At 32.2% G+C, this 25,701-nt stretch overlaps 2 protein-coding genes across 10 annotated transcripts in view; both read right to left on the bottom strand.

Moving 5' to 3' along the window:
- Positions 1 to 25,701, bottom strand: part of LOC134711167 (uncharacterized) — a 431,307-nt gene that overhangs the window by 166,574 nt on the left and 239,032 nt on the right. The window lies entirely within an intron of this gene.
- On the bottom strand, positions 502 to 20,531 carry LOC134711169 (tenascin-like). The gene is made up of 10 exons (XM_063571628.1): positions 20,419 to 20,531; positions 12,156 to 12,437; positions 11,206 to 11,313; positions 10,871 to 10,999; positions 8,812 to 8,877; positions 4,962 to 5,009; positions 2,635 to 2,751; positions 2,306 to 2,425; positions 1,658 to 1,789; positions 502 to 699 (listed from the first exon to the last, which is right to left on the bottom strand). Exons 1-10 carry the CDS (start codon positions 20,474 to 20,476, stop codon positions 659 to 661), a joined length of 1,101 nt encoding a protein of 366 aa, XP_063427698.1. The 5' UTR covers positions 20,477 to 20,531; the 3' UTR covers positions 502 to 658.

Below are 25,701 nucleotides of genomic sequence, written 5' to 3' on the forward strand. Positions count from 1 at the left end.
CTTTTGATTTTACAATTGCCATTTTATTAGGGACTTTCCTTTTTTGATTTTCCTCTAAGTTTGGATTTTTTTGTGATTTTACTTTTTACTAGAATAACATGATTTTGCTTGGTAGTTTGTTATAAATCGTGTCGTAAGATATTCTTTGAGTCGAGATACAGATATAGTTTAAAGATGTCGAAACTGAAGTTGTATATATATGAATAGCATTATCTTAACAGATATGGTATTGAATTTACTAAAACGACAACAACTCAACAGTGCTTATAATCCACTTCATTTTGACGACCAATAAATAGTTGTCTCATTGTCAACCATTCCACATCTTTTTAATATCTTGTGATGTATTTGAATCTCGATTGCGTATCTATAACAATTTGATACTGGTAATTTTTACATGCACGAAATCAAATTTTTCTTCTTTGCTATAAAGCATCAGGGGGAAAAACTAGCACAGTCAGTGTGTTTACTATTGTATAGGATATGATTTACACCAATATGTTTTATATGTGGTTGCATAATTTATTAATAAATTGAACAATAAATGTCTATCTATTTTTTAATATATATGTTTTACTGAGTCGCAGCATGTTTATAAGCGCTAGTTATTAATGATCTCCTTCTTCCTCCCGAGATCCATCTTCACTATCTCCTTCTTCTATTTTCCTTCTTCTTGTTCTTCACTGCTGCTGTCACCATCTGAATATCAAAATTAAAATCAATATTTTTTAACTATCAATATAAACTATAAAGGACAAAACAAATGTAATAGTTACAAATTCATAATTCCCTTTCCAGATAATGAGACAATACAAATACTGTTGGTTATAATAGCCAAAGAGGCCATCCACCTGAGTTTGAATGCAGTGGAAAATGATTGGCATACATGTATGAACAATTCAGAACTAACATAATTTCTATGAAGTTAAACATAATAGAAAAAAAGGAAAAATGTTTTAAAAACCGCACTAGGCATATAAAGAGAATAAATAACAAAATAAACAATGTATTAAATTCTATTTTCTTTTATTCATGTCACATAAAAAAAACCGAGACAAACGGAAACAAAAAAGGATAAAACAAAACAACAATAAATTAAAAAAGCAAGATAAGCTTACTTTTAACTATAAGCTTTGCATAAATAGAATGCCTAAAGCTTATTATGACAATTATTTAAAAAAAAATGTAAACAACACATTATAAATTTCATGCGTCCGAAGTTTTTTTCTGGATTTACCTTCATTCAAATATTTGAAAGCCAAGGATATATAAAAACCGAAACAATTGAAGAGCTTTATATCCAAAAGTATCCGAAAAAAAAGCCATATCCATCTAAAATCAATTTTGTCTGAGGGAGTTGAAACCTTACATGTAGTTTCTTGATAATTGCAAAATTTACAAATTTAAGAAATGGTCGTTGTTAATCATGTCAGTACCGAAGTATTTAATCGGAATTATCAGATAATGCATATTTTTCAAACATGATTGGAGTTGATTACACATACTGGGATTTGAGCTCAAAACATAAGAGCCGAAGACTATGATGACTGGAGATAAACATCTTTGAAAACGAGGCCACGGAGGCCCTATGATGGTAGCGGGTAACAGTTACTGACAGCTTAGTAATATTTTACTTATATATTACAATAGTTCATACCTTTGTCTTTTCTACAAGATCTAACTCCGTCGCCTCGGTATTTGGCTTTACATACGCATTTCCTATTTATACACTTGGCTTTCTTATGGCATCTTTTCAAGCATTTGTGTACAATATGTACTGGTGTCTTGACTGCAAAAGAGACAATTGTTCGAATTATAAGTTATAATTCTTGTAATTTCATTTATGAGAATGATTTATATCTAATTTATTTTTACCAAATATTTCAACGATCTACTAGAAATCTAGTTTTGTTGACGACTCAGTAAGTCATAAGGGTAAAGCAATTTCAAAACACGTTATGCATGAACTGGAAATATATACAAGTACATACATTGCCTTTTATACAAGATCTTACTTCTTCTGCTTAGTATCCTGCTGCAGACACGCATTTTCTATTAATACACTACGCTCTTTTATGACATTTATTCATGCATATTAGTGTCTTGCCTTAATTTTATATGTCTTACAAATAACGAGGTCATATAGTTGATGTAATTTCTTTGTTGACCTTGAGAAACGTTTTTGTTTAATTCTTTATTTGAATTTAAAGAATTGGCTGCATAACTTCTTTTTTTAATCAGTCACAATGAATAAGTTAATGAAAGTATTCTAAACATATTTAATGTATATTTTAAATATGCGTACCTCTGCGGTTTGAACAAGAACTTATTCCGTCGCCTCGGTATCCTGATTTACAGACGCATTTTCCTTTTTTACACTTGGCGACTCTCCTATCACATGTTCTCAAGCATTTTTGTGTCAAAACTACAAACAAGACAATAGTTTTAATTGTGAGATAGTGGAATAGTTATAGTTTCATTACTGACATTAGTGACTATTCAGTTTTTTTTGACTGACCATGCATTTAAAGATCTACTCCAACAACTGATTTTTCTGCTGACTAACGTCAGTCATGATTAAAGATTTTAAAAAATAAAATAAGGTATACTCATCTATACTCTAAGTGTCCATACCTCTGATGCTAGTACAAGATCTAATTCCGTCGCCTCGCCATGCTGACTTACAGACACATTTGCCTCTTGTACATATGGCTTTCTTATGACATTTTGTCCTGCACTTGGGTGTTTTATCTGCAAAATGAACAATAATTCGAATTATAAGGTATAATTGTTGTGATTTCATTTCTAATATTGATGAATATCTATATTTTTACCATAATTTTAACGGTCTGCTCGACATCTTCTTTTGTCGATGACTTAGTCTGTTCAAATGGAAAAGGAATAACAAATCTGGTATGCAAAAACTTGGATGCTATAAAAGAACATGTACTTGACTTTTGTTCAACAACTTACTCCGTCGCACCGGTATCCTGATTCCCAGACTCATGAACATTTTATACATTTAGTTCTTTATGACATTTATTCATAAAAAGATTACAATTGCGATGTACTGTATTTTTTGACACTGTGAAACGTTTTTGATTTATTCTGAAAGTAATGTTTAAAAATAGGCTCGACATCTGTTTTTGACTGCCGACTATAGTTAATCATGCGGAAAAAAAGAGAGACACAAGATATGTAAGGGATATTCAAATTCAAACTGAAAATGATTTGGCATAACACGAAAACACGAGGAGAAGACGAACATTAAAAAACACATTTCACAACATAGAAAAATAAAAATTGAGCAACACGAAACCCACAAAAAACGGTTAATAAGTTAATAAAAACATCGTTATCATAATAATATAAACTAATAATATGCACCTGTCCTAAGTCAAGAATCTGATGTACAGTAGTTGTCCTTTGTTTTGTAATTTAAACGTGTTTCTCGTTTCACGTTTTTTTTATATAGATTAGACCGTTGGTTTTCCAGTTTGAATGGTTTTACACTAGTAATTTTAGGTCCTTTATAGCTTTTAGTTCGGTGTGAGCCAAGGCATCTTTACTTTTTTAAATTGTTCTTTTAATGGAGAGTTGTCTCATTGGCACTCACACCACATCTTCCTATATCTTTACCCTTCTTTTTTCTACAAGATATAACTCCGTCGCCTTGTCCTGATTTACAAACGCATATTCTTTTTATACACTTAGCTTTTTATGACATTTTCTCCAGCAGGGTTAAGTGCCTGCAAAATGGACAAATTTTCGAACAATGGGTCTTGTTGTCGTTAACGTTGTAATAGCTGACATTGATAAGTATTTACAGAAAAAAACAATAAAATATCCAATTAATGTAAAGTATTCAACGGGTGATCGAACAACACGTTTATTCCTAAATGCGTGTAACGCATAAGTTTATTTTCAGGACTATATTCAGTCACTAGGTATTATACACCATTTTTTCGTTTGATGAGGTATGTGGATATGTTGTATAATTGCTGATATTCACTGAGGCAAACAACCAGTATTTCAAAAGTCAATTAAGTCGTATAATCATCAAAACAGAAACCAATTATTTTTTTCAATATTCCAAAAGAGATAAAAAAAAAATGTATTAAAACCAAAAGCAAATGTATATTAAGTATTTTACCATAATTACACTTTTTAAAGCATGTGACGCTAAGGGCGGAGAATATTACTTTTTTTTCGGATGAATATGGTGTTCTATTTAAAATCAATTCATATAGAAAGTCTTCAAAAATGCAAGGGTTCTTTCTGTCAAACAAGCATGGCAATCCCCCTACACAAGGAAATATCTCATTGTTATACCTTCATAATATTATAAGGAAATACCGTGATTTCCCACTAAAAATTCGATAATGTCACATGTTAAAAACATCAAACAATTGATCTCCCATGCTATCACTCATAATGGTTTTTGTTAAGACATTATCGATGACATCGTAAAAAGCATAGGAAAAGGTAAAAACACAAAAATACTGAACTCCGAGGAAAATTCAAAAAGGAAAGTCCAAAACCAAAAGGCAAAATCAAAAGTCCAAACAAAAGGAAAGGATAGAGTTTCTTTCATTTTCCATGGTATTACCATTTAAAAGTCCGTGGATAATGTAGTAAAAAGAAAAAACTAACCCAAGAATTCAAATATCGAAAAAAATATCCAGCTCGTGACCGAACAAAACTGACAATTAACACATGCGCTACTGTAAGTTATGTTCACATTATGTAGAAAACTTCATATTTTGACTGTGTTTATATTCTCTCATAAAGAGTTGATGAGTTGGTGGCAAATTAAAACAGTTAGAGACTTTATACTTTGTTATCAGCTGGTGTTTGATATTTTGAATGATCAGTTGTCATCAGCCTTCGGTTTCGAGCATCAAAGTGAACAAGCCACGGTTTGAGATCGATTCTATTTGTTAGGTTTATACAATACACACCTTCTTCTTCGATGGCTTCTTCTGGCGCTTCGACAGCCACAGGGGCGACTGAAATAAAAAATATATACGATAATGAACTCATTCTAACGGATAATTTTGATAAATTTAATCCCACACGTGTACATTCAGACAATCAATTTACCCAATGCAATTAAGAACATATAAAAGTTGCTGTTCCTCGACAAAAATGGTAATTTTGGAAAGCCTTACATAAACTAACGAATGAAACTTTTGTTGAAGAAAAATATGTACAGGCCACTTTAAGCCTAATCTAACATGTCTATGATTTTGCATCACAAATTGAGGATTCACGAGCTTCCTACAATGTAGTATACTAACTTAAGATTTCCAGAAAACGAAGGGTTATTTCAGTAGCACTTGCCCTCCGAAAGATGGTATTTCAATAGAAGACTAAACATTGTTTGAAAATTGATTGGCACACATGTACAATTCAAAACAAATCAAACTTAATAGAAAATAAGGTAAAATGTTTGAAAAAAACTATGAATAATGAAAAAAGATAGTTGATTAAAGAGAGGTTTTGAATTGATTGTCTGAAACTAATTAAAACATGGTTAAAAATAATAAATCTGCGTATTATTTACATAAATAAACTCATCAAAGATACCAGGACTAAATTTATAATACGCTAGACGCGCGTTTCGTCTACAAAAGACTCATCAGTGACGCTCGAATCCAAAAAAGATTAAAAAGGCCAAATAAATTGCGAAGTTGAAGAGCATTGTGGACCAAAATTCCTAAAAGTTTTACCAAATACAGCTAAGGTAATCTATGCCTGAGGTAGAAAAGCCTTAGTATTTCAAAAAATTCAAAAATTTGTAAACAGTAAATTTATAAATATAACCATATCAATGACAATTCGTGTCAGCACAAAAAGTGCTGAATACTGGGCTTGTGATACCCTCGGGGAAATAATTCTCCACCAGCAGTGGCATCGACCCAGTGGTTGTAAATTAACTCATCATATATACCAGGACTAAATTTAGTATACGCCAGACGCGCGTCGTTTCGTCTACAAAAGACTCATCAGTGACGCTCGAATCCAAAAAAAAAATTAAAAAGCTCAAATAAATTACGAAGTTGAAAAGCATTGAGGACCAAAATTCCTAAACGTTTGGCAAATACCGCTAAGGTAATCTATGCTTGAGGTAGAAAAGCCTTAGTATTTAAAAAAATTCAAAAATTTGTAAACAGTTAATTATAAATATAACCATATCAATGACAATTCGTGTCAGCAGCACGGGGAAATACATATCCACCAGCAGTGGCATCGACCTAGTGGTTGTAAGTAAACTCATCATAGATACCAGGACTAAATTTAGTATACGCCAGACGCGCGTTTCGTCTACAAAAGACTCAACAGTGACGCTCGAATTCAAAAAAAGTTAAACAGGCCAAATAAATTACGAAGTTGAAGAGCATTGAGGACCAAAATTCCTAAAAGCTTTGCCAAATACAGCTCAGGTAATCTATGCCTGAGGTAGAAAAGCCATCATATTTCAAAATTTTCAAAAATTTGTAAACAGTAAATGTATAAATATAACCATATCAATGACAATTCGTGTCAACACAAAAAGTGCTGAATACTGGGCTTGTGATACCCTCGGGGAAATAATTCTCCACCAGCAGTGGCATCGACCCAGTGGTTGTAAATTAACTCATCATAGATACCAGGACTAAATTTAGTATACGCCAGACGCGCGTTTCGTCTACAAAAGACTCATCAGTGACGCTCGAATCCAAAAAAGTTATGAAGGCCAAATAAATTACGAAGTTGAAGAGCATTGAGGACCAAAATTCCTAAACGTTTTGCCAAATACAGCTGAGGTAATCTATGCCTGAAGTAGAAAAGCCTCGGGGAAATAATTCTCCACCAGCAGTGGCATCGACCCAGTGGTAACTTAACTCATCATAGATACCAGGACTAATCAGTGACGCTCGAATCCAAAAAAAGTTAAAAAGGCCAAATAAATTACGAAGTTGAAGAGCATTGATAACGTTATGAATAATCGGTGGTTTTATTTATCACGATAAATTGAATATGTATAATCAACAATGAGTAAGAGAGGTCTAGGATGAACATAGAAAAATTTGTAAGGGTTCCACGGAACCCAGTGTCTCGCCTACTTTTGTTGTAAATCACAGGCTCAAGAAAAATTAGGAAAAAAATCAATAAAAATATTCCTCTTGATACTATCTTTTGATTGTAAGAAGCTTCTGTCCAAGTTTGGTAAAAATCTAGGATAGTTAATGAATCTAATAAATGTTTTGAAAAATTTAACTGCAGACTGTATGAAGTATTAACTGGAAGAAAATTTAAGTCCATTTAAAAGTAAAATACAGAAAAAATGGAGTTATCTTTTTACAAAATTTACTTCTGGATACTATCTTATGATCATAAATAAGCTTCTGTCCAAGTTTGGTACAAACCAAGGATAGTTTAAGAAAGTTATTAAAATTCTAAAAACTTCAACCACAGAGTGAATGTAATGTTTCCCCACAGAAAAACTAAGTCCATTTAAAAGTAAATAAAGAAAAAATGGATTTTTTTTTTTACAAAATTTACTTCTGGATGCTATCTTATGATCATAAATAAGCTTCTGTCCAAGTTTGGTACAAACCAAGGATAGTTTAAGAAAGTTATTAAAATTCTAAAAACTTCAACCACAGAGTGAATGTAATGTTTCCCCACAGAAAAACTAAGTCCATTTAAAAGTAAATAAAGAAAAAATGGATTTTTTTTTTTACAAAATTTACTTCTGGATGCTATCTTATGATCATAAACAAGCTTCTGTCCAAGTTTTGTACAAACCAAGGATAGTTTAAGAAAGTTATTAAAATTCTAAAAACTTTAACCACAGAGTGAATGTAATGTTTCCCCGCAGAAAAAAACTAAGTCCATTTATAAGTAAAATACGGAAAAAATGGAATTTTATTTTTACAAAATTTACTTTGGATACTATCTTATGATCATAAACAAGCTTCTGTCCAAGTTTGGTACAAACCAAGGATAGTTTAAGAAAGTTATAAAAATTCTAAAAACTTTAACCACAGAGTGAATGAAATGTTTCCCCGCAGAAAAAACTAAGTCCATTTATAAGTAAAATACGGAAAAAATGGAATTTTATTTTTACAAAATTTACTTCTGGATACTATCTTATGATCATAAACAAGCTTCTGTCCAAGTTTGGTAGAAATCCAGTATAGTTTAGGAAAGTTATTAAAATTTCAAAAACTTTAACCACAGAGTGAATATTTGTGGACGCCGCCGACGACGACACCGACGACGACGGAAAGTAGGATCGCTTAGTCTCGCTTTTTCGACTAAAGTCGAAGGCTCGACAAAAATGATTTTTATAATTTAATGTAGATATTTATGATATATTACATAAAAGGCTGAAATCCGCGTTCGGGATTTTCTCGCTGTTTTGAAGACCCATTGGTAGCATTCGACTGTTTAGGCTCTTTTTTCGGATCGTTGTCTCTTTGATACATTCCCCGGTTCCATAATCAATTATATTACATATTGGGTACGATGTCTTACACAAGGAAACTGATGTGCCTCAACACAACTGTTTGTAATGGAAAAGACTGGATAAGTGGTACACAAAATTATTGAAAAAAACTCTTAATAAAACAATAAAGCGGTTTTATGGCCGTTCTTCATGTTAAACCCATCTGTTAAACCCATCATGAGATTTAAGCAGGACAAGCCGACTCTTACAACTGGTTGATATTGATACCATTTGTTTAAGTTGTTACCTAACACAACAGGGAGATAACTCTTTAAAAGCAGCTAAACACTTATCAGATAAATCAATTCACACACCTTCTTCAGTTGCTTCTTCTAGCGCTTCCACGGCTACTGCTGGCGCGTCCGGAACCACAACGGCGCCTAAGGTATAAAGATATTTATTATGTAAGTTAACTCATTGATAAGAACAATTTTGTTAAAATTCATATTTACATAGAATATATTCATGATTAAAACGTATAAAAAAACGAAGCTATGTATTATGTAGCTTTTAATTAGTTATTTACATTTCTCACATTGGTTGCATATATACTGGTAGAGGATCAATCACAAGAGGGCCAACCACAGGAATCGGATCTCCCGTAAATTAATACAGTTACATTTAAACGTCTGATGAATTCAATATGGATGATTGTTGTCCATTTTTTGTCACTGGTTTCATTTACTTTGCTTCTTTTTTTCTTTAAAATTTTACAGAATTTTGCTAGGATTTATAGTTTTAAATTATCTGAACACTTTTCAAGTATAATTATCAATTACAGACTATTCTATTTCTGACCAAAAAACGGATATAATGGTCATATGTATGTACATTCAAAATGCCAACATCACATTTGTTCAGCTACACAAGTATTAACGTAAATAGTGATATAACAATCGATGAGTATGAAATATGCCCTTTCCAGTGTGCAACATGTTTACTCAGTCAGAGACTTTATGAACAGTTCAACTTAGGTTCATCATAAGACCGTGATGATTGACAAAACCGCACTAGGCATATAAAGAGAATAAATAACAAAATACACGATAAATTAAATTTTATTTTCTTTTATTCATGTCACATAAAAAAAAACCCAGAGACAAGCGGAAACAAAAAAGGATAAAACAAACAACAATAAATAAAAAAGCAAGATAAGCTAACTTTTAACTCTAAGCTAAATAGAATGCATAAAGGTTACTCTGACAACTATTTAAAAAAAATATGTAAACAACATGTCATACATTTCATGCGTCCGAGGCGCTTTTCTGGATTTACCTTCATCAGGAAAGCTCCAAGCCAAATATTTGAAAGCCAAGGATATATAAAAACCAAAACAATTGAAGAGCTTTATATCCAAAAGGACATGACAAAATAGCCAAATCCATCTAAGGTCAAATGTGTCTGAGGTAATTGAAACCTTACATGTAGTTTCTTTATAATTTCAAAATTAACAAAAGGAAAATTTAAGAAATGGTTGTTATAAATCATGTCAGTACCGAAGTTTTTAATCGGAATTAAGATAGAATCATTCAGATAATGCCTATTTTTCAAACATGTTTGGAGTCGATTAATACACCTACTGAGCTCAAAACGTAAGAGCTGAAGACTATGATAACTGGAGATAAACAGCTTAAAAAACGAGGTCACTGAGGCCCTATGATGGCAGCGGGTAACAGTTACTGAAATCTTAGTAAAACTTAACTTATATAATACTTTAGTTCATACCTTTGTATTTTCTACAAGATATAACTCCGTCGCCTCGATATTTGGCTTTACAGACGCATTTCCTATTTATACACCTTGATTTCTTATGGCATTTTTTCAAGTATTTGAGTACAATATGTACTGGTGTCTTGAATGCAAAACGGACAATTGTTCGAGTTACAAGTTGAAATTCTTGTAATTTCATTTATGAGAATGATTTATATCTAGATTATTTTTAGCAAATATTTCAACGATCAGCTCGAAATCTAGTTTTGTTGACGACTCAGTAAGTCCCAAGGGAAAAATGAATACAAAACATGTTATGCATGAACTTGAAATATATACAAGTACATAACGTTGTCTTTGATGCAAGATCTCATTTCCTCTCCTTAATATCCTGCTGCAGACACGCATTTTCTATTAATACACTTCGCTCTATTATGACATTTATTCATGCATTTTGGTGTCTTGCCTTAATTTTATATGTTTTACAAATAACGAGGTCAAAAAGTTGTTGTAATTTCCTTGTTGACCTTGAGAAACGTTTTTGTTTCATTCTATCTCTGAATTTAAAGAATCGGCTGCATAACTTCTTTTTTAATCAATCACAATGAATATGTTAATAAAAGCATGATAAATATATTTAATGTATATTTTAAATGTGCGTACCTTTAAATTTGCGGTTTGAACAAGATCTAATTCCGTCGCCTTGGTATCCTGGTTTACAGACGCATTTTTTTAACCACGTGGCGACTTTTCTCTTACCACCACATTTTCTCTGGCAGTTGACATACAACACTACAAAAAAGACAATAGTTTTAATTGTGAGGGATTGGAATAGTTATAGTTTCATCACTGACATTTGTGACTATTCAGTTTTATTTGACCATAAATTCAAAGATCTACTCAAACAACTGATTTTTCTGTTGACTAAAGTCAGTCATAGTACGAGAGTTTTTAAAAAAAATAATAAGTATAATCATGTAAACTATAAGTGTTCATACCTCTTTTGCTGATACAAGATTTTCCGTCGCCGTGCCATGCTGACCTACAGACACATTTTCCTCCGATACACTCGGCATACTTATGACATTTTTTCCTGCACGTTTTATCTGCAAAATGAACAATAATTCGAATTATAAGGTATAATTGTTGTGATTTCATTTTTGACATTGATGAATATCTATATTTTTCCCATAATTTTAACGATCTAATCGACATCTTTTTTGTCAATGACTTAGTCTGTTCAAATGGAAAAGGAATAACAAATCTGTTATGCAAAAACTTGGATAATATAAAAGTACATGCACTTGACTTTTGTACAACATCTTACTCCATCGCATCGGTATTATGATTCACAGACTCATGAACATTTTATACACTTAGCTCTTTATGACATTTATTCATAAAAAATTTACAATTGCGATGTATTGTACTTTTTTGATACTGTGAAACGTTTTTGAATTTTTCTGACACTGATGTTTAAAAAAAGGCTCGACATCTGTTTTTGACTCCCGTCTATAGCTGTTGAGCAAAAAAAAACCTTGATGAATATTTATATCATTACCATAAAATGAGTTACATCCCTTTACCTTACGATTAACTTTCAAGATCATGGAAGACTCATTTTTATTGGTCGAAAAAGACACACGTACGAGGTCACTCACATGTGACCTCAAATCCGGTCTCTTTAGATCTCCCACGCGACATATCAGAAAACGGGAGCGATGAGAGATCGGTTTTTAATTAGATTGTTTGTAATATGACGTAAATTACTGTTGGATATACTAAGTGCATTCAAATGGTGTTTATGTAATTTCATACACGGAATAATTTAATTGATATGTTAGTGCCACATTTAAAGCTTACTATTTCTATTTATTGTTGATGAGTGATTTGCATTTTCTATTTTGTAACGCATAAACATGACATCAATGTGTAATCACAAACATACCTTGGCAGGAATAGGAAACAGTGACATATTTATATGTTCCAGGACAAGGATCACCATACAGTCCGTTATTTGCATCAACAACGCATGATTTTCGCCAATCACAATTCTTACTAATGATGACCAGAGTTTTTTTCGTAGAACAACGAGTTGTTTTTATCTTTGGGTGTTTGCACGTTTTTTTATTAGATCTACCATACGTTGCCTGCTTAATCTTGATAACTTGGTTTGAAGGACATGACAATGTTGTTTTGGAGTTTTCGCAAATTACTTCTTTTTTGCCCGCTAGAAATAAGAATATACACATAGATGATGGAACTATTACAATACAGTTAAAGATGCATTAGCTACCAAATGTACGCATGCCGAGTTTATTCAAATCTAATACACTCTATACTAATTATATAATAGTTCTTGAAAAACCTGTCATTTTCGTGATATATGGACTGCCCACAGGACAGTGGTATTGACTAAGATAGTGATAATGACTGAGCCGAAGGCGAGGTCATTATCGCTGTCGTAGTCATTACCACTGTCCTACGGGTAGTCCATGTATCACGATAATGACCAGTTTTTAAGAACTATTATGTTTATTTCATTGAGAAACCTTGTTTTGGAAATTCGCATAATTTCAAAATGCATAAAGGAAACTCGATTAGTTGTATTATTTTTATGACAAAAGGCGAATATCAGTCGTAGTAATACTGCCATTCATTTTAGTGCAATTCTCAGTATATAAATACTTAATCAAGTTTTCTATAATTTTATAATTAACGAAAACATGTAATAAACAATTCAACATTTTAAATATAATATTGAAAACAGGAAAATGTTTTATTAAAGGGACATCTCTCTTCTAAACAGAAAAATCACGCCCCATCGGTCATTAACAGAGCTATCAAGCCCCCACGGTCATTATCAGACGGAAACCAATCCCCACCGGTCATTATCATTTTAAAGTGTATTAACGACCGGTTATCTGGTCCGTTTTGTTCTGTTAATGACCGATTTAATTTATTACTGAAGAATAATGAATGTCATGTGGCCCCTTTTTATGCAATAATAGAAGCTTATTCTAAACCGATATGAAATAAAACGTAATTCAGGACTACAGAGAGTTCCACAAAAACCAATACGCATGTCTGGAATTCAAATTTTGTTATATTCCTTACGAGACGCCATCTGATAAACTATTGACATGACCAACGAACTCTGTCGATGGGCAGGTGACCCCGTTATAATCATAAATAAAAACAAACTGGTTAACATAGAATAGAAATAGTTATGCAACAACGTTTTAACTGTAGAAATCATGAATAAAAAGACATGGGCCCGTATGCATAAAGCTTCTAAAGTTAAGATTTTCCTTAGTTAACTAAGTTAAGGAAACTCCGCCCTTTTTATATTAGTGGTATGCATAAAAAATCTTCGACTATGTATTTCCGTAGTAAAATTTTAGTTGTTTTATGTCACGCCCACAAAACTTAAGTGGTATGCATAAAACCCCTTCAACTAAGAAAACGCCTAAGATTACACTTCAGTCTAAGGTTCCTATAGAACTACCTTACATTTTCAAAAATAGTTAAAAATCAGTCAAAAGTATGCGTTTTTGCAGAACATTAATAAAATTATATTAGCTACAATTCAATTGATCAATAGTTATATCAGAATAAAATTGAGAATGGAATAAATAAACTTAACTAATAATTCGTTTGTTTATTGGTAAATATTAACGATCATCGTTAATTTTATTCCAATCATGTATAATCAACAAATCAAGAGATAACAGAGGATAGTTATATACTTCATTCTATCCTTATTTCTTAAACTCGTTGTTGTGTATACCGAAAAGTACTCATTTTTACACGCATGGAATTCCGGCTATTTTCTTTTGTTTCCTCTTTACGTGCATGTGTACACAAATAAATTTGAACGTTGAATTGTTATAAAACATCGCGTGGTGTCAATTGTAACCGTTAGTAAACAGCATGAAGGAAGAGATGAGGAACTTCGGGCATGTTTTCTGTGTGTGTGTGAGGGGGGAGGGCAACATTTGAATTTTCAATTATTTAGTTTTATGATAAAGATGTAGTACACATTTCCCCTAAATTTGTTTCACTCACAGGGAAAATCGATAAGTTTTAAGACCTATCAAGAGGCGGATTTCAGGGGGGAATGGACTTCCATTTTGGTGAAACAATTTGATTGGTGGTTTAGGAAATCACTTGATTGGCCCCCTCTTATGGCAGTCAGTTGCCCCCATCCCTTATGAAAATATCTGGATCCGCCACTTCTACCCCATGGCATTCGAAGTTTATATAACGTATTTATGATACCTAAACCGTATTAAATTATTTTTCATATTTCCTTATATATATATTTATTAGCCTCCCTTAGGGGAGATAGTGATACAAATACAATATTTAATGAATAACACAATATATAAAGTTTGAACAGATTGACACAAAAAAATAACTTTAAACGTATTTCAAATTGTTAATTGGGAATGAGAACATGTTTTGCAAATTTGAAAACGTATGTGACGCATACATATTGGAAACGTTTTTTTTCTGTTTACATAAAATTGAGAATGGAAATGGGGAATGTGTCAAAGAGACAACAACCCGACCAAAATAAAAAAAACACAACAGCAGAAGGTCACCAACAGGTCTTCAATGTAGCGAGAAATTCCCGCACCCGGAATCGTCCTTCAGCTGGCCCCTAAACAAATATATACTAGTTCAGTGATAATGAACGCCATACTAATTTCCAAATTGTACACAAGAAACTAAAATTTAAATAATACAAGACTAACAAAGGCCAGAGGCTCCTGACTTGGGACAGGCGCAAAAATGCGGCGGGGTTAAACATGTTTGTGAGATCTCAACCCTCCCCCTATACCTCTAACCAGTGTAGAAAAGTAAAAGCATAACAATACGCACATTAAAATTCAGTTCAAGAGAAGTCCGAGTCTGATGTCAGAAGATGTAACCAAAGAAAATAAACAAAATGACAATAATACATAAATAACAACAGACTACTAGCAGTTAACTGACATGACAGCTCCAGACTTCAATTAAACTGACTGAAAGATTATGATTTCATCATATGAACATCAGGCACAATCCTTCCCGTAAGGGGTTTAGTATCATACCATCATAACATATATGAGAAGAACATAACCCGTGTCATGCCAACAACTGTTTTTAGAATTAATGTGTTTAGTTCCGACGCAAAGACCTTATCAGTGACTCAATATTAACGCCAAATTATGCAATCTTTAATGACTTGACAACAGTATCGTAATTATATCCCTTCTTAATAAGTCTATTCAAAGGTTTTGTAAGTTTATGAGGTGAATACTGACACCTTTGTGCTTTATAAAGAATATTTCCATAAAAAATTGGATGTGAAATACCTGAACGTATGAAAAGTCTGCATGTTGAGCTATATTTACGAATGATGTCTTTATACCGATGATAAAATTTAGTAAATGTTTTGACTAGTTTGTGATATCGAAAACCCTGGTGTAATAATTTTTTCAGTAATACATAAATTTCTCTCGTTAAAATCTAAAACATTGTTACATACACGAGCGAATCGTACAAGTTGAGATATATAAACACCGTAAGATGGTGACAAGGGAACGTCACCATCTAAAAACGGATAATTAACGATAGGAAATGAAAAATCATCCCTTTTATCATAAATTTTAGTATTCAGCTTTCCGTTAGTGATATAGATATCAAGATCGAGGAAAGGGCAGTGGTCATTGTTAGTATTAGCTTTATTTAAAGTAAGTTCACCAGGATAAATTTCATTAATATACATACTGAAGTCGTCATTATTGAGAGCCAAAATATCATCCAAATATCTAAAAGTATTATTAAATTTGTTTATCAGATGTTGTTTTGATGGGTCTTTGCTTATTTTTGTCATAAATTGTAACTCGTAACAATACAAAAAGAGGTCCGCAATAAGTGGTGCACAGTTAGTCCCCATTGGAATTCCGATAATCTGACGATATACGGAATCCCCAAAGCGAACAAAAATGTTATCTAGTAAAAATTCCAGGGCATCTATAGTATCAAAGCATGTCCAATTAACATAGTTTTTTTGTTTATTGCTACTAAAAAATTACCTAAAAGAGTTTGAACATATATATTCACATTCTGATTTTTTGAATGCCCATTTAATTAGGTGTGTGAATTTTTCTTAATGAGAATGTGAGGCAATGTGGTATACAGGGTAGAAAAATCAAAACTTTGAACAGATTCAAAATCACCAATATAAGCATGCAATTTATCAAGTACTTCCAACGAGTTCTTGACACTCCAAAAGTAATTTATTCCACTATTTTCGAAGGCCTTATTTGAACAATTTATTATAAGGTTTTTAATTGTACCAAGTGTGCTGGTAAGAATAATATACAATTTAGTAGTTGAACAATGGCTTGAAGACGAAATAAATCTATATTTGTAAGGGGTTTTGTGTAGCTTCGGAAGCCAATACATAGCAGTCTAGTTCAAATTTGGTTTTGCATGACAGTAAAAGATAACAGAAATCATCATGAGCTAAGGAACCAAGAAAAGCACTAAAATTGATTGGGTTTATAACATAGTAACTCGCACAAGAATTCATCCCGAATGTCTGATACACGACGGAATTGCGTTACTACACGGGTCGTTGAAAAGTTTACCACATTTATCACATAAAATAATATCGCTGTTCGTATTGTTCGTCTTGAATGGGAAACAACAGTTCTCAAGAAGCTGAACGATTAAAGTAGAATTCTTATTATAAAAAAAATTATCAAATTATTTGTAAGCACATGCTTACAATGCTACAATGGTGCTACGCCATTGAAACCTTTCTCATGTTTTGTTAATGTTAAAAACATCTTGTTGTCTCCAGCTAATATTACATCCATGAAATATGAATTAAAGATTGAGTAGGGGAAAGTTTTAGATTACACATATTGTTTTCTTCTTCCCATGCTCATCCACAAAAACGTCAACCTTTTCTCATATGCGCCAATTTTTCATCTGTTTCAACATTGTAATATGTTACGTACTATTGAATTTTTTTACATACCAATATTAATTCAACCCAACTCTTTTAAATAAAAGCATGTATTGATCAATCAATGTAAATAATCACAACAAGCTTTTACACGTATGAATACATGTGATGAGCTTATATATATCAAACGCATTACGATAATTAGAGAAAGGTTTAAGTATTTCTTAGTTAAGTTAAGACTGAAGTAAGGGTATGCATACGAATAAAGAATTTTATTTAACTCAGGGAATTCTTTTTTTTCAATTCGTAATGATATCTAAGTTTAAGGAACACTTAAGTTAAGATGTTTTATGACGAAACGCGCGTCTGGCGTACTAAATTATAATCCTGGTACCTTTGATAACTTTTACACCACTGGGTCGATGCCACTGCTGGTGGACGTTTTGTCCCCGAGAGTATCACCAGCCCAGTAGTCAACACTTCGGTGTTGACATGAATATCAATAATGTGGTCATTTATATAAATTATCTGTTAACAAAACTTTGTATTCTTCGAAAACTAAGGATGTTCTTATCCCAGGCATGGATTACCTTAGCCGTAATTGGAATTTTGGATCCTCAATGCTCTTCAACTTTTTACCTGTTTGGCTTCACTGATGAGTCTTATGTAAACGAAACGCGCGTCTGGCGTACTAAATTATAATCCTGGTACCTTTGATAACTTATGAATACGGGCCATGATTTAAATGAAAAGTATGTACTATAAACTTGTATATAACTGATCTCTTTTAATTTGCGGATGGAAATAGAATCAATCCTTCCTGTCGCTAGTTTCCCTTTTTTCTGACGTTTGTTTTATTCACAGTTCATGCTGGTCACACGGATAACCCATCTTCAACAAAGGTGAGATTTAAGGTCGCTTGAATATGGATTCAAATGAGGTTGACTTGCAAGTTAATAATTATACATAATCTTGGTATATGGGCTTATTTTGTTAAAATTAACCAAACTTACAGCTAATAGTGAATAGTGTAACAATATTCCGTTTTTCTTTATGTTTCAAACCAAACTAAAAATCGTGTTTAATTGCTTGTCTAAATTCTTAGATAATGGCCATTAAAAAAAACATTGCATGTCCATTATCGGAGCACATTTAAAAATGAAAATGTTCCATTTGCTTCCAATATTAGAACGCCACTGCTTGCATGCAATGAGTAATCCCTGAGTTTATCACAAGTTGTATATATATAGCGATTCTGTGCTGGCATGAAACATCATTCTTGTAATTTAACGATTAATACAATGTAGAAATCAAACAAATTACTTATAGGGTACAGGACGTTTGTGCCTTTTTACCTGTAAAACAATAGGACCATTTGCGCTTCAAAAACTATGGACATTTGCGCTTTAAATTTTGATTTGCCTGTATTAGATTGACCGGACATTTGCGCTTTTTACCTCTTTAAAGTCGTCCACCTGTAATAGTACGTATATGAATAACTAAAATTTGTTATTATTAGGACAAATGGTGCAGAATCCTTCCATGTCAACTTCAATGAACAGTTCTACTCACTAATTCTGCTATCTTTTAGCAACGGTCGGTGAATTACATTAACATTTGTTATATTGATGAACATGCACCCCATATATGAGAAACCTGATTATTTATTTGAAATATACGCGAAATACCAGTAAGAACAGATAACAAGAGCTATTATTTTTCAGTACTTGGGCTTCGGATATCAAGCAAAACAGAATGTTTTCTTTTTCTAGTGTTAGCTGTATATAAGCTTTTCACCATTCAGCTATGAAATGTGCTATGCGATGGTTTTTAAACTTTAAACTCTGCCAGATCAAACCTGCCAGTCCCAAGCCCAGATGAAATAGGATAGTAATAAAAACCAAATATTACAAAAGCGCAAAATATTAATGTCTTATGTAAAAAGCGCAAATGTCCTTTTTTAAAGGCGCAAATGTCCTATGATTTGAAGCGCAAGTGTCCAAAAATAAAAGTGCAAACGTCCCTCGCCGTAAAATTAAGAATGTAAATGAAATGTGTACAAGAGAAAACAACCCGGCAAAATAGCAGAAAACAACCGAAGGCCACCAATGGGTCTTCAACACAGCGAGAGAATCCCGCACCCGGAGCCGGTCTTCAGCTGGTCCCTAAATAAAATGTGTACTTGTTCAATGAAAATTGACGCCACACCATACTCCAAAACATATAAATAAACTAAAATTAAAAAAAAACATACAAGACTAACAAAGGCCAGATGCTCCTGACTTGGAACAGGCGCAAAAATTTAAGGTTTTTTAAACAACTATTTTTGTCTTTTGCAACTTTGGCACAACTTGTTGTTTCATTGAAAAGAGTGGCCAACGCAGATACAAATATATTACTTAGGAGAGACAAATAATTCTTTGTAGAATTACAACACTCAATCGATTAAAGAAAAATCCATAGCTATTTAATTGGATAAATCAAGGATTTGTATAGTTAGAACTATACAAATCCTTGGATAAATCCAATAACCGACTGGTACCAATATTATAATCTATATTTATCGCAACGTCCTAAATATTGAATTTAATAAAATAATAATAAATATATAAATTTGATAATAATAGTGGTTTTTGTTTGTTTGATTTTTTTTGTAGACGACTTGCAATAAATCGAAAAGTGTGAAAATAAAAACAATATATAATACATAGGTGATATTAGAATTGGAACTTTGAAATAACTATTGAATTATAAATTTGAGGAGCTGTCTTAAAAATCTGCATATGTGTTACACAGTAAACTGTTTCCGATCTAAATATGTATGAAATATATTCTGCTAGACTCTATATCAAAACTTTTGACTAAGAACGCCAACCCCCTTTTCTATCAGAAACAACGAGAAAACAATCAAATTGAGGAGTAAAGAAAATGACGATAAGAAGTCAGCATACAATTATCAATTCATGCAATATTTCAATATTTTATTGTAAATGAATAAATGTTCAAAAATATTTATTTTTTAAAGGGAAGTAACTCTAACAACATTTCAAATGTTTAAAACACCAGTAGCCATTTTCAGAAAGAATCTTAAGTGTAAAAGTTATCGCAAGTCTTAAATATTCCTTTACAATTCAACTAAATATTTTTATCGTAACATTAATTTTACACTTTAGATTTTTTGTGAAAAGGGCTACGTATTGTACTACAGATATTTTCACGTAAAACGTTAAAACAAGTATCTCACCAACTGCCTGTAGGACTGTCACAAGCAACAAAAGGAAAACTCCTGGTGGCGTCCACATGGCTTGTGCTGTTTGAGTGTCATATGATGCAAAGTTGCTTATATACCCTTAATAAACCCACGTGTGCACACGTACACTGACCAGATATATTGACGAATTCGGGTACGTATCTGTCAATCTAAGTCAATATTATATTGTCCTGTCAACTTCAAAAAGATTTTAAAAGAATTGGTGAAACAGGTTGTGTTTTTTTACGCACTAGTAATACAAAGTTCTGACAATAATTATACTTCAAAGCTATTTGATTGTATCAAAATTTGAAAAAATAGCATTTTTGTATATATTTTTAATATGTTATTCAAAATTATCAGTAAATTAAATGAAGTAACATGAGTTGCTACAGGTTAATCTGATTGTTTTTAGTAGTTTATGTACAGCTATCTATATTAAAATGCTACTATTTGTCCATCCGTCAATAACAATTTAAACATACATCTCTAGTACCGTTTCATGTATCTGTAATTATCATTATTTATTGTAAACCACTATAATGCAATTGTTTCCCAATATTGCATCTCCTTGTTTCGAATACGTAACACATGTTGTATTTGTATAAAATACAATAATTATATTTTATAACTTACACAGCCGCATGTTATATTTAAATTTTCTATTGCTTCTTTTTTCAACAAATACTTTTACAAAGTCACACATGAAGAATAAGGCTTACTTTCGGAGCCTTTGATAGTTGACTATGTGGTATGGGTTTTACTGATTTCTAAAGGCCGTATGGTGGCCTATAGTTGTTAATTTCTGTGTAATTTGGTCCCTTGTGGAGAGTTGTCTCATTGGCAATCATACACCATCTTTATATTTTTATAATTGCTGAAAAAAATTCAGATAAGTCTATATATATATATATATATATATAGCTAATCTTGCGAATATTGTTTAAAAATGAAAATCCGAGCAGTTTCGCAAAATTGAAGACTGATTTTACTAATCTTTAAAATCTGTATAATGAGTTATATTTATGGTTCTTTCATTTGATATCGAACAACAGGCATATTTGTCGGTATTGTTTGAATCATTAAATGATTAAAGTTAGGCAATATGAATTGAAGATTTGAATATGTTTCGATTTCAGACGTTTTGAGCATGGAAATAATTAACAAAAGTTTGAAATATTTTATTGTCAATTAAGAAGTAATCATGTTTTACGAAAGTTCATTCCGTATTCAAACATATTTGCACTATTAAATACGACCAAAGCAAAATGCCTTCTTTCATGAGTGTAATGTTGTGTTTATATTAATGCTTTTCGTGTCTCAAACCTCCTTAGTTAATGTCACTTTCTAGATTCTAGTCAAGAAATGAGGCAGACCTAACTGTATTTGTTGTATCCTTTATAAAAAAAAACGATGGGAGATGCGTTCACTATAGTCACCAAATTTAAAATTAATGTGAGAACATCATCAAATCAACAATATTTTTTTCGTCCTGAATATGTTTTACAAAATGCCTATAGGCGGCATTTACATTTATAGGTTAGACAATACTTGGTCATGTTTTATGAAGATTTAAGCCCAAGGCGAAGACGAGAATGAAATAGAATACAGTGGGTTTTTTTTTTTTATCAAAATTAGAAAGCCAATCTCTAACATTTTACAGAAGAATATATTCCTGACTCAAAGTTCTTTTTGTTGGCCTTAAATTGCTGCTGATTTTGTTTGTTTGTTTATTCACAAGAAAACGTTATTGTAAATAATAATAATACAAAAAAAAATGAAATAAACACACAATCACAATATAATGTTATCATGACTTTCATAATATACCAAACGATTGAAAAAGCAAGCTATAGAACTTTTGTTTACATTTAGTTTTAAATGTTGATATGCGAATAAATTCCTTACGTATCAACCTAGATTTTATTTTTCTTCTGGCTGTAACCCTTACTAGGACGTGTCAATTATCCGTATATGTATATATCCACCTCGATCAGAGAAGTTCAGGAAATATACCAAAGGAATCGATGATTGATATACAGCAAAGATTAACACTTTTGAAATTGAGTAACTATGCAAATTCAAACGGACCTTATTCCTATCTAAACATTGAATGCAAATAAATTGGTGGACAGTAAATACATATACAAATAAAAGGAGAATGTGTCTGAGGACATGAATGTCCCCGTTCAATCTTTGCAATTTTCCAATTTAAAAAGAGGCACGACTCTAGAACGATTAAGACTTCCAACCCAAATTCGCTGTCTGCTAGAGTATGAGTTTCATAAAATTTGGATATGGAAAATTTAAGTAACAGTGCGGGAACGAAAATATTTGCATTTTTTCCATGATATAAAAGAACTTTATGAGATGCAATGCCAAATTCGAACTCGATCTTCAAATTTTGGTTTTTAGTATTGTGTATGAGTTTCATAAAATTTGAATGTGAAAAGCATAAGAACGAGTGCGGAAACAAATAAATTGCAATGTTCAAAGTAATAAAAGGGCCATTACTCTAAAACTGTAAGTGACTCACTGCCCAAATTCGTACTATGTCTGTAGGTTTTAGTCTGCAGTTTTTTGTATGAGTTTTAAGAAATTTTGCATGAGTCAAACTTAAGTTTAAGCGCGGAAACGAAGTTGGATGGACGGATGGACGGACGGGCGGAAGAACATACGGACGGAAGAACGACAAACGGACAGACAGACGGACCGACGGAAAGACAGACGGACGGATGGAAAGACAGACGGACGGATGGAAAGACAGACGGACAAGTATAACACTTTATACAAACGAGACTACCTATTCTTAAAATTGTCAAAAATATTCAAAATCTTTACACAGATAACCGACTTTAAAAAAAAGTCATCTTAATCTGCACGGAAACAACTTAAAATCGTTATATTTATGAAAAAGTCTAGACACGCATCAGAAACTATCACAATGCTTAACACATTTTATACCTGTAAATAAATAACATTCAAAGATACTTATAATTTCTAGTAAGTCCCAATGAATTCTTCAACAATAGCAAAAACAGACCGTGCATGAAAAAAAAACCTCCACCCGTCAATTTTTCTAATAAACATGATAAAACCAAAGACCAACAAAATCTTAAAACTAGATTGGACACTTACCATGCTAACCTCACTAAACCTCATTTCTATTCTAACAAAAAAAATGATAACTATTTCAAAATACGATACCGCGCTGAAGTACGTCCATTATTCATAGTTCATTATTCAAAATTCAATAAAGAATAATGAAATAGTTCACTATTCACTATTCAATGTTTAAAAAATGAATAATGAATAATGAAATAGTTTATATTCATTATTCAACTTGAAGCCGTGAATACTGAAATAAAAATTTTAAAAAATGGCTGTGACACTATAGCTATATCCCGTATTTCTAAATTCGTCTTTTTGGTGTTATCTAACAAATATTCAAATTAATATAAGAAAAAACAGATAAAAACACTCTTTAAATTTTATTTTATATATTTATCTAGTTCCTAGTTTCGGAGGATAAACTAGTGGGGGTTTTCCTAACTATTTTTCACAGGAATTCCTTGGTTCAATGTATGGACGACCTGAATACCAAAACATATTTTTTCAAAATTGAAATACTCTACGTGGTCTTTCTTTTTTTAGTTTTCACTGGACCTTTGCTATTCTCCATCCTTTGACAAAAAATATAGACAAAACAAGTCGATTGTGCCGCAATGACCATTAGAGGGTTACGGATCTAAATGCCGAAATATGCGTGAAAATTAAGAAATAGCCAATTTTGAATAATGAAATGGATATTTTGAATAATGGAATGGACTGCTGCGAACCTTTAGCCCCTAATTATAGATAAACCTTATACCTCATTCGAAAGCTTATTACGAGAGGAACAAAATGTATATGGTCAACATGTTCCGCAACGCATATTAGAGGAGTAACGAAGGACTTAAATATCGAAATATGCGTGAAAATTAAGAAATAGCCAATTTTGAATAATGAAATGGACTGCTGCGACCCTTTAGCCCCTAATTATAGATAAACCTTATACCTCATTCGGAAGCTCATTACGAGAGGAACAAAATGTATATGGTCAACATGTTCCGTAACATATATTAGAGGAGTAACGAAGGACTTAAATATCGAAATACGCGTGAAAATTAAGAAATAGCCAATTTTGAATAATGAAATGGATATTTTGAATAATGGAATGGAATGCTGCGACCCTTTATCCCCTAATTATAGATAAACCTTATACCTCATTCGAAAGCTTATACGAGAGGAACAAAATGTATATGGTCAACATGTTCCGCAACGCCTATTAGAGGAGTAACGAAGGACTTAAATATCGAAATACGCGTGAAAATTAAGAAATAGCCAATTTTGAATAATGAAATGGATATTTTGAATAATGGAATGGACTGCTGCGACCTTTTAGCCCCTAATTATAGATAAACCTTATACGTCATTCGAAAGCTTATTATAAGAGGAACAAAATGTTTATGTTTAACATGTTCCGCAACGCATATTAGAGGAGAAACGAAGGACTTAAATATCGAAATACGCGTGAAAATTAAGAAATAGCCAATTTTGAATAATGGAATGGACTGCTGCGACCCTTTAGCCCCTTATTATAGATAAACCTTATGCCTCATTCGAAAGCTTATTACGAGAGGAACAAAATGTATATGGTCAACATGTTCCGCAACGCAAATTAGAGGAGAAACGAAGGACTTAAATATCGAAATACGCGTAAAAATTATGAAATAGCCAATTTTGAATAATGAAATGGATATTTTGAATAATGGAATGGAATGCTGCGACCCTTTAGCCCCTAATTATAGATAAACCTTACACCTCATTCGAAAGCTTATTACGAAAGGAACAAAATGTATATGGTCAACATGTTCCGCAACGCATATTAGAGGAGAAACGAAGGACTTAGATATCGAAATACGCGTGAAAATTAAGAAATAGCCAATTTTGAATAATGAAATGGATATTTTGAATAATGAAATGGAATGCTGCGACCTTTTAGCCCCTAATTATAGATAAACCTTATACGTCATTCGAAAGCTTATTACAAGAGGAACAAAATGTTTATAGTCAGCAAGTTCAGCAACGCATAATAGAAGAGGTACGAAGGACTTAAATATCGAAATACGCGTAAAAATGAAGAAATAGCCAATTTTGAATAATGAAATGGATATTTTGAATAATAGAATGGACTGCTGCGACCCTTTAGCCCCTAATTATAGATAAACCTTATAC

The sequence above is a fragment of the Mytilus trossulus genome, chromosome 3 (assembly GCF_036588685.1).
Source record: "Mytilus trossulus isolate FHL-02 chromosome 3, PNRI_Mtr1.1.1.hap1, whole genome shotgun sequence".
NCBI lineage: Eukaryota > Metazoa > Mollusca > Bivalvia > Mytilida > Mytilidae > Mytilus > Mytilus trossulus.

Bases quoted from the DNA above. Each gene is read 5' to 3' on its own strand.
- LOC134711169 (XM_063571628.1), bottom strand. From the start codon at position 20,476: ATGTGGACGCCACCAGGAGTTTTCCTTTTGTTGCTTGTGACAGTCCTA. The intron at 2,752-4,961 runs GTGTGTATTGTA...TTCATTTTGCAG, and splicing joins AGAAGCCATCGAAGAAGAAG to ATAAAACACCCAAGTGCAGG. The intron at 2,426-2,634 runs GTATGGACACTT...TCTTGTTTGTAG, and splicing joins ATCTTGTACTAGCATCAGAG to TTTTGACACAAAAATGCTTG.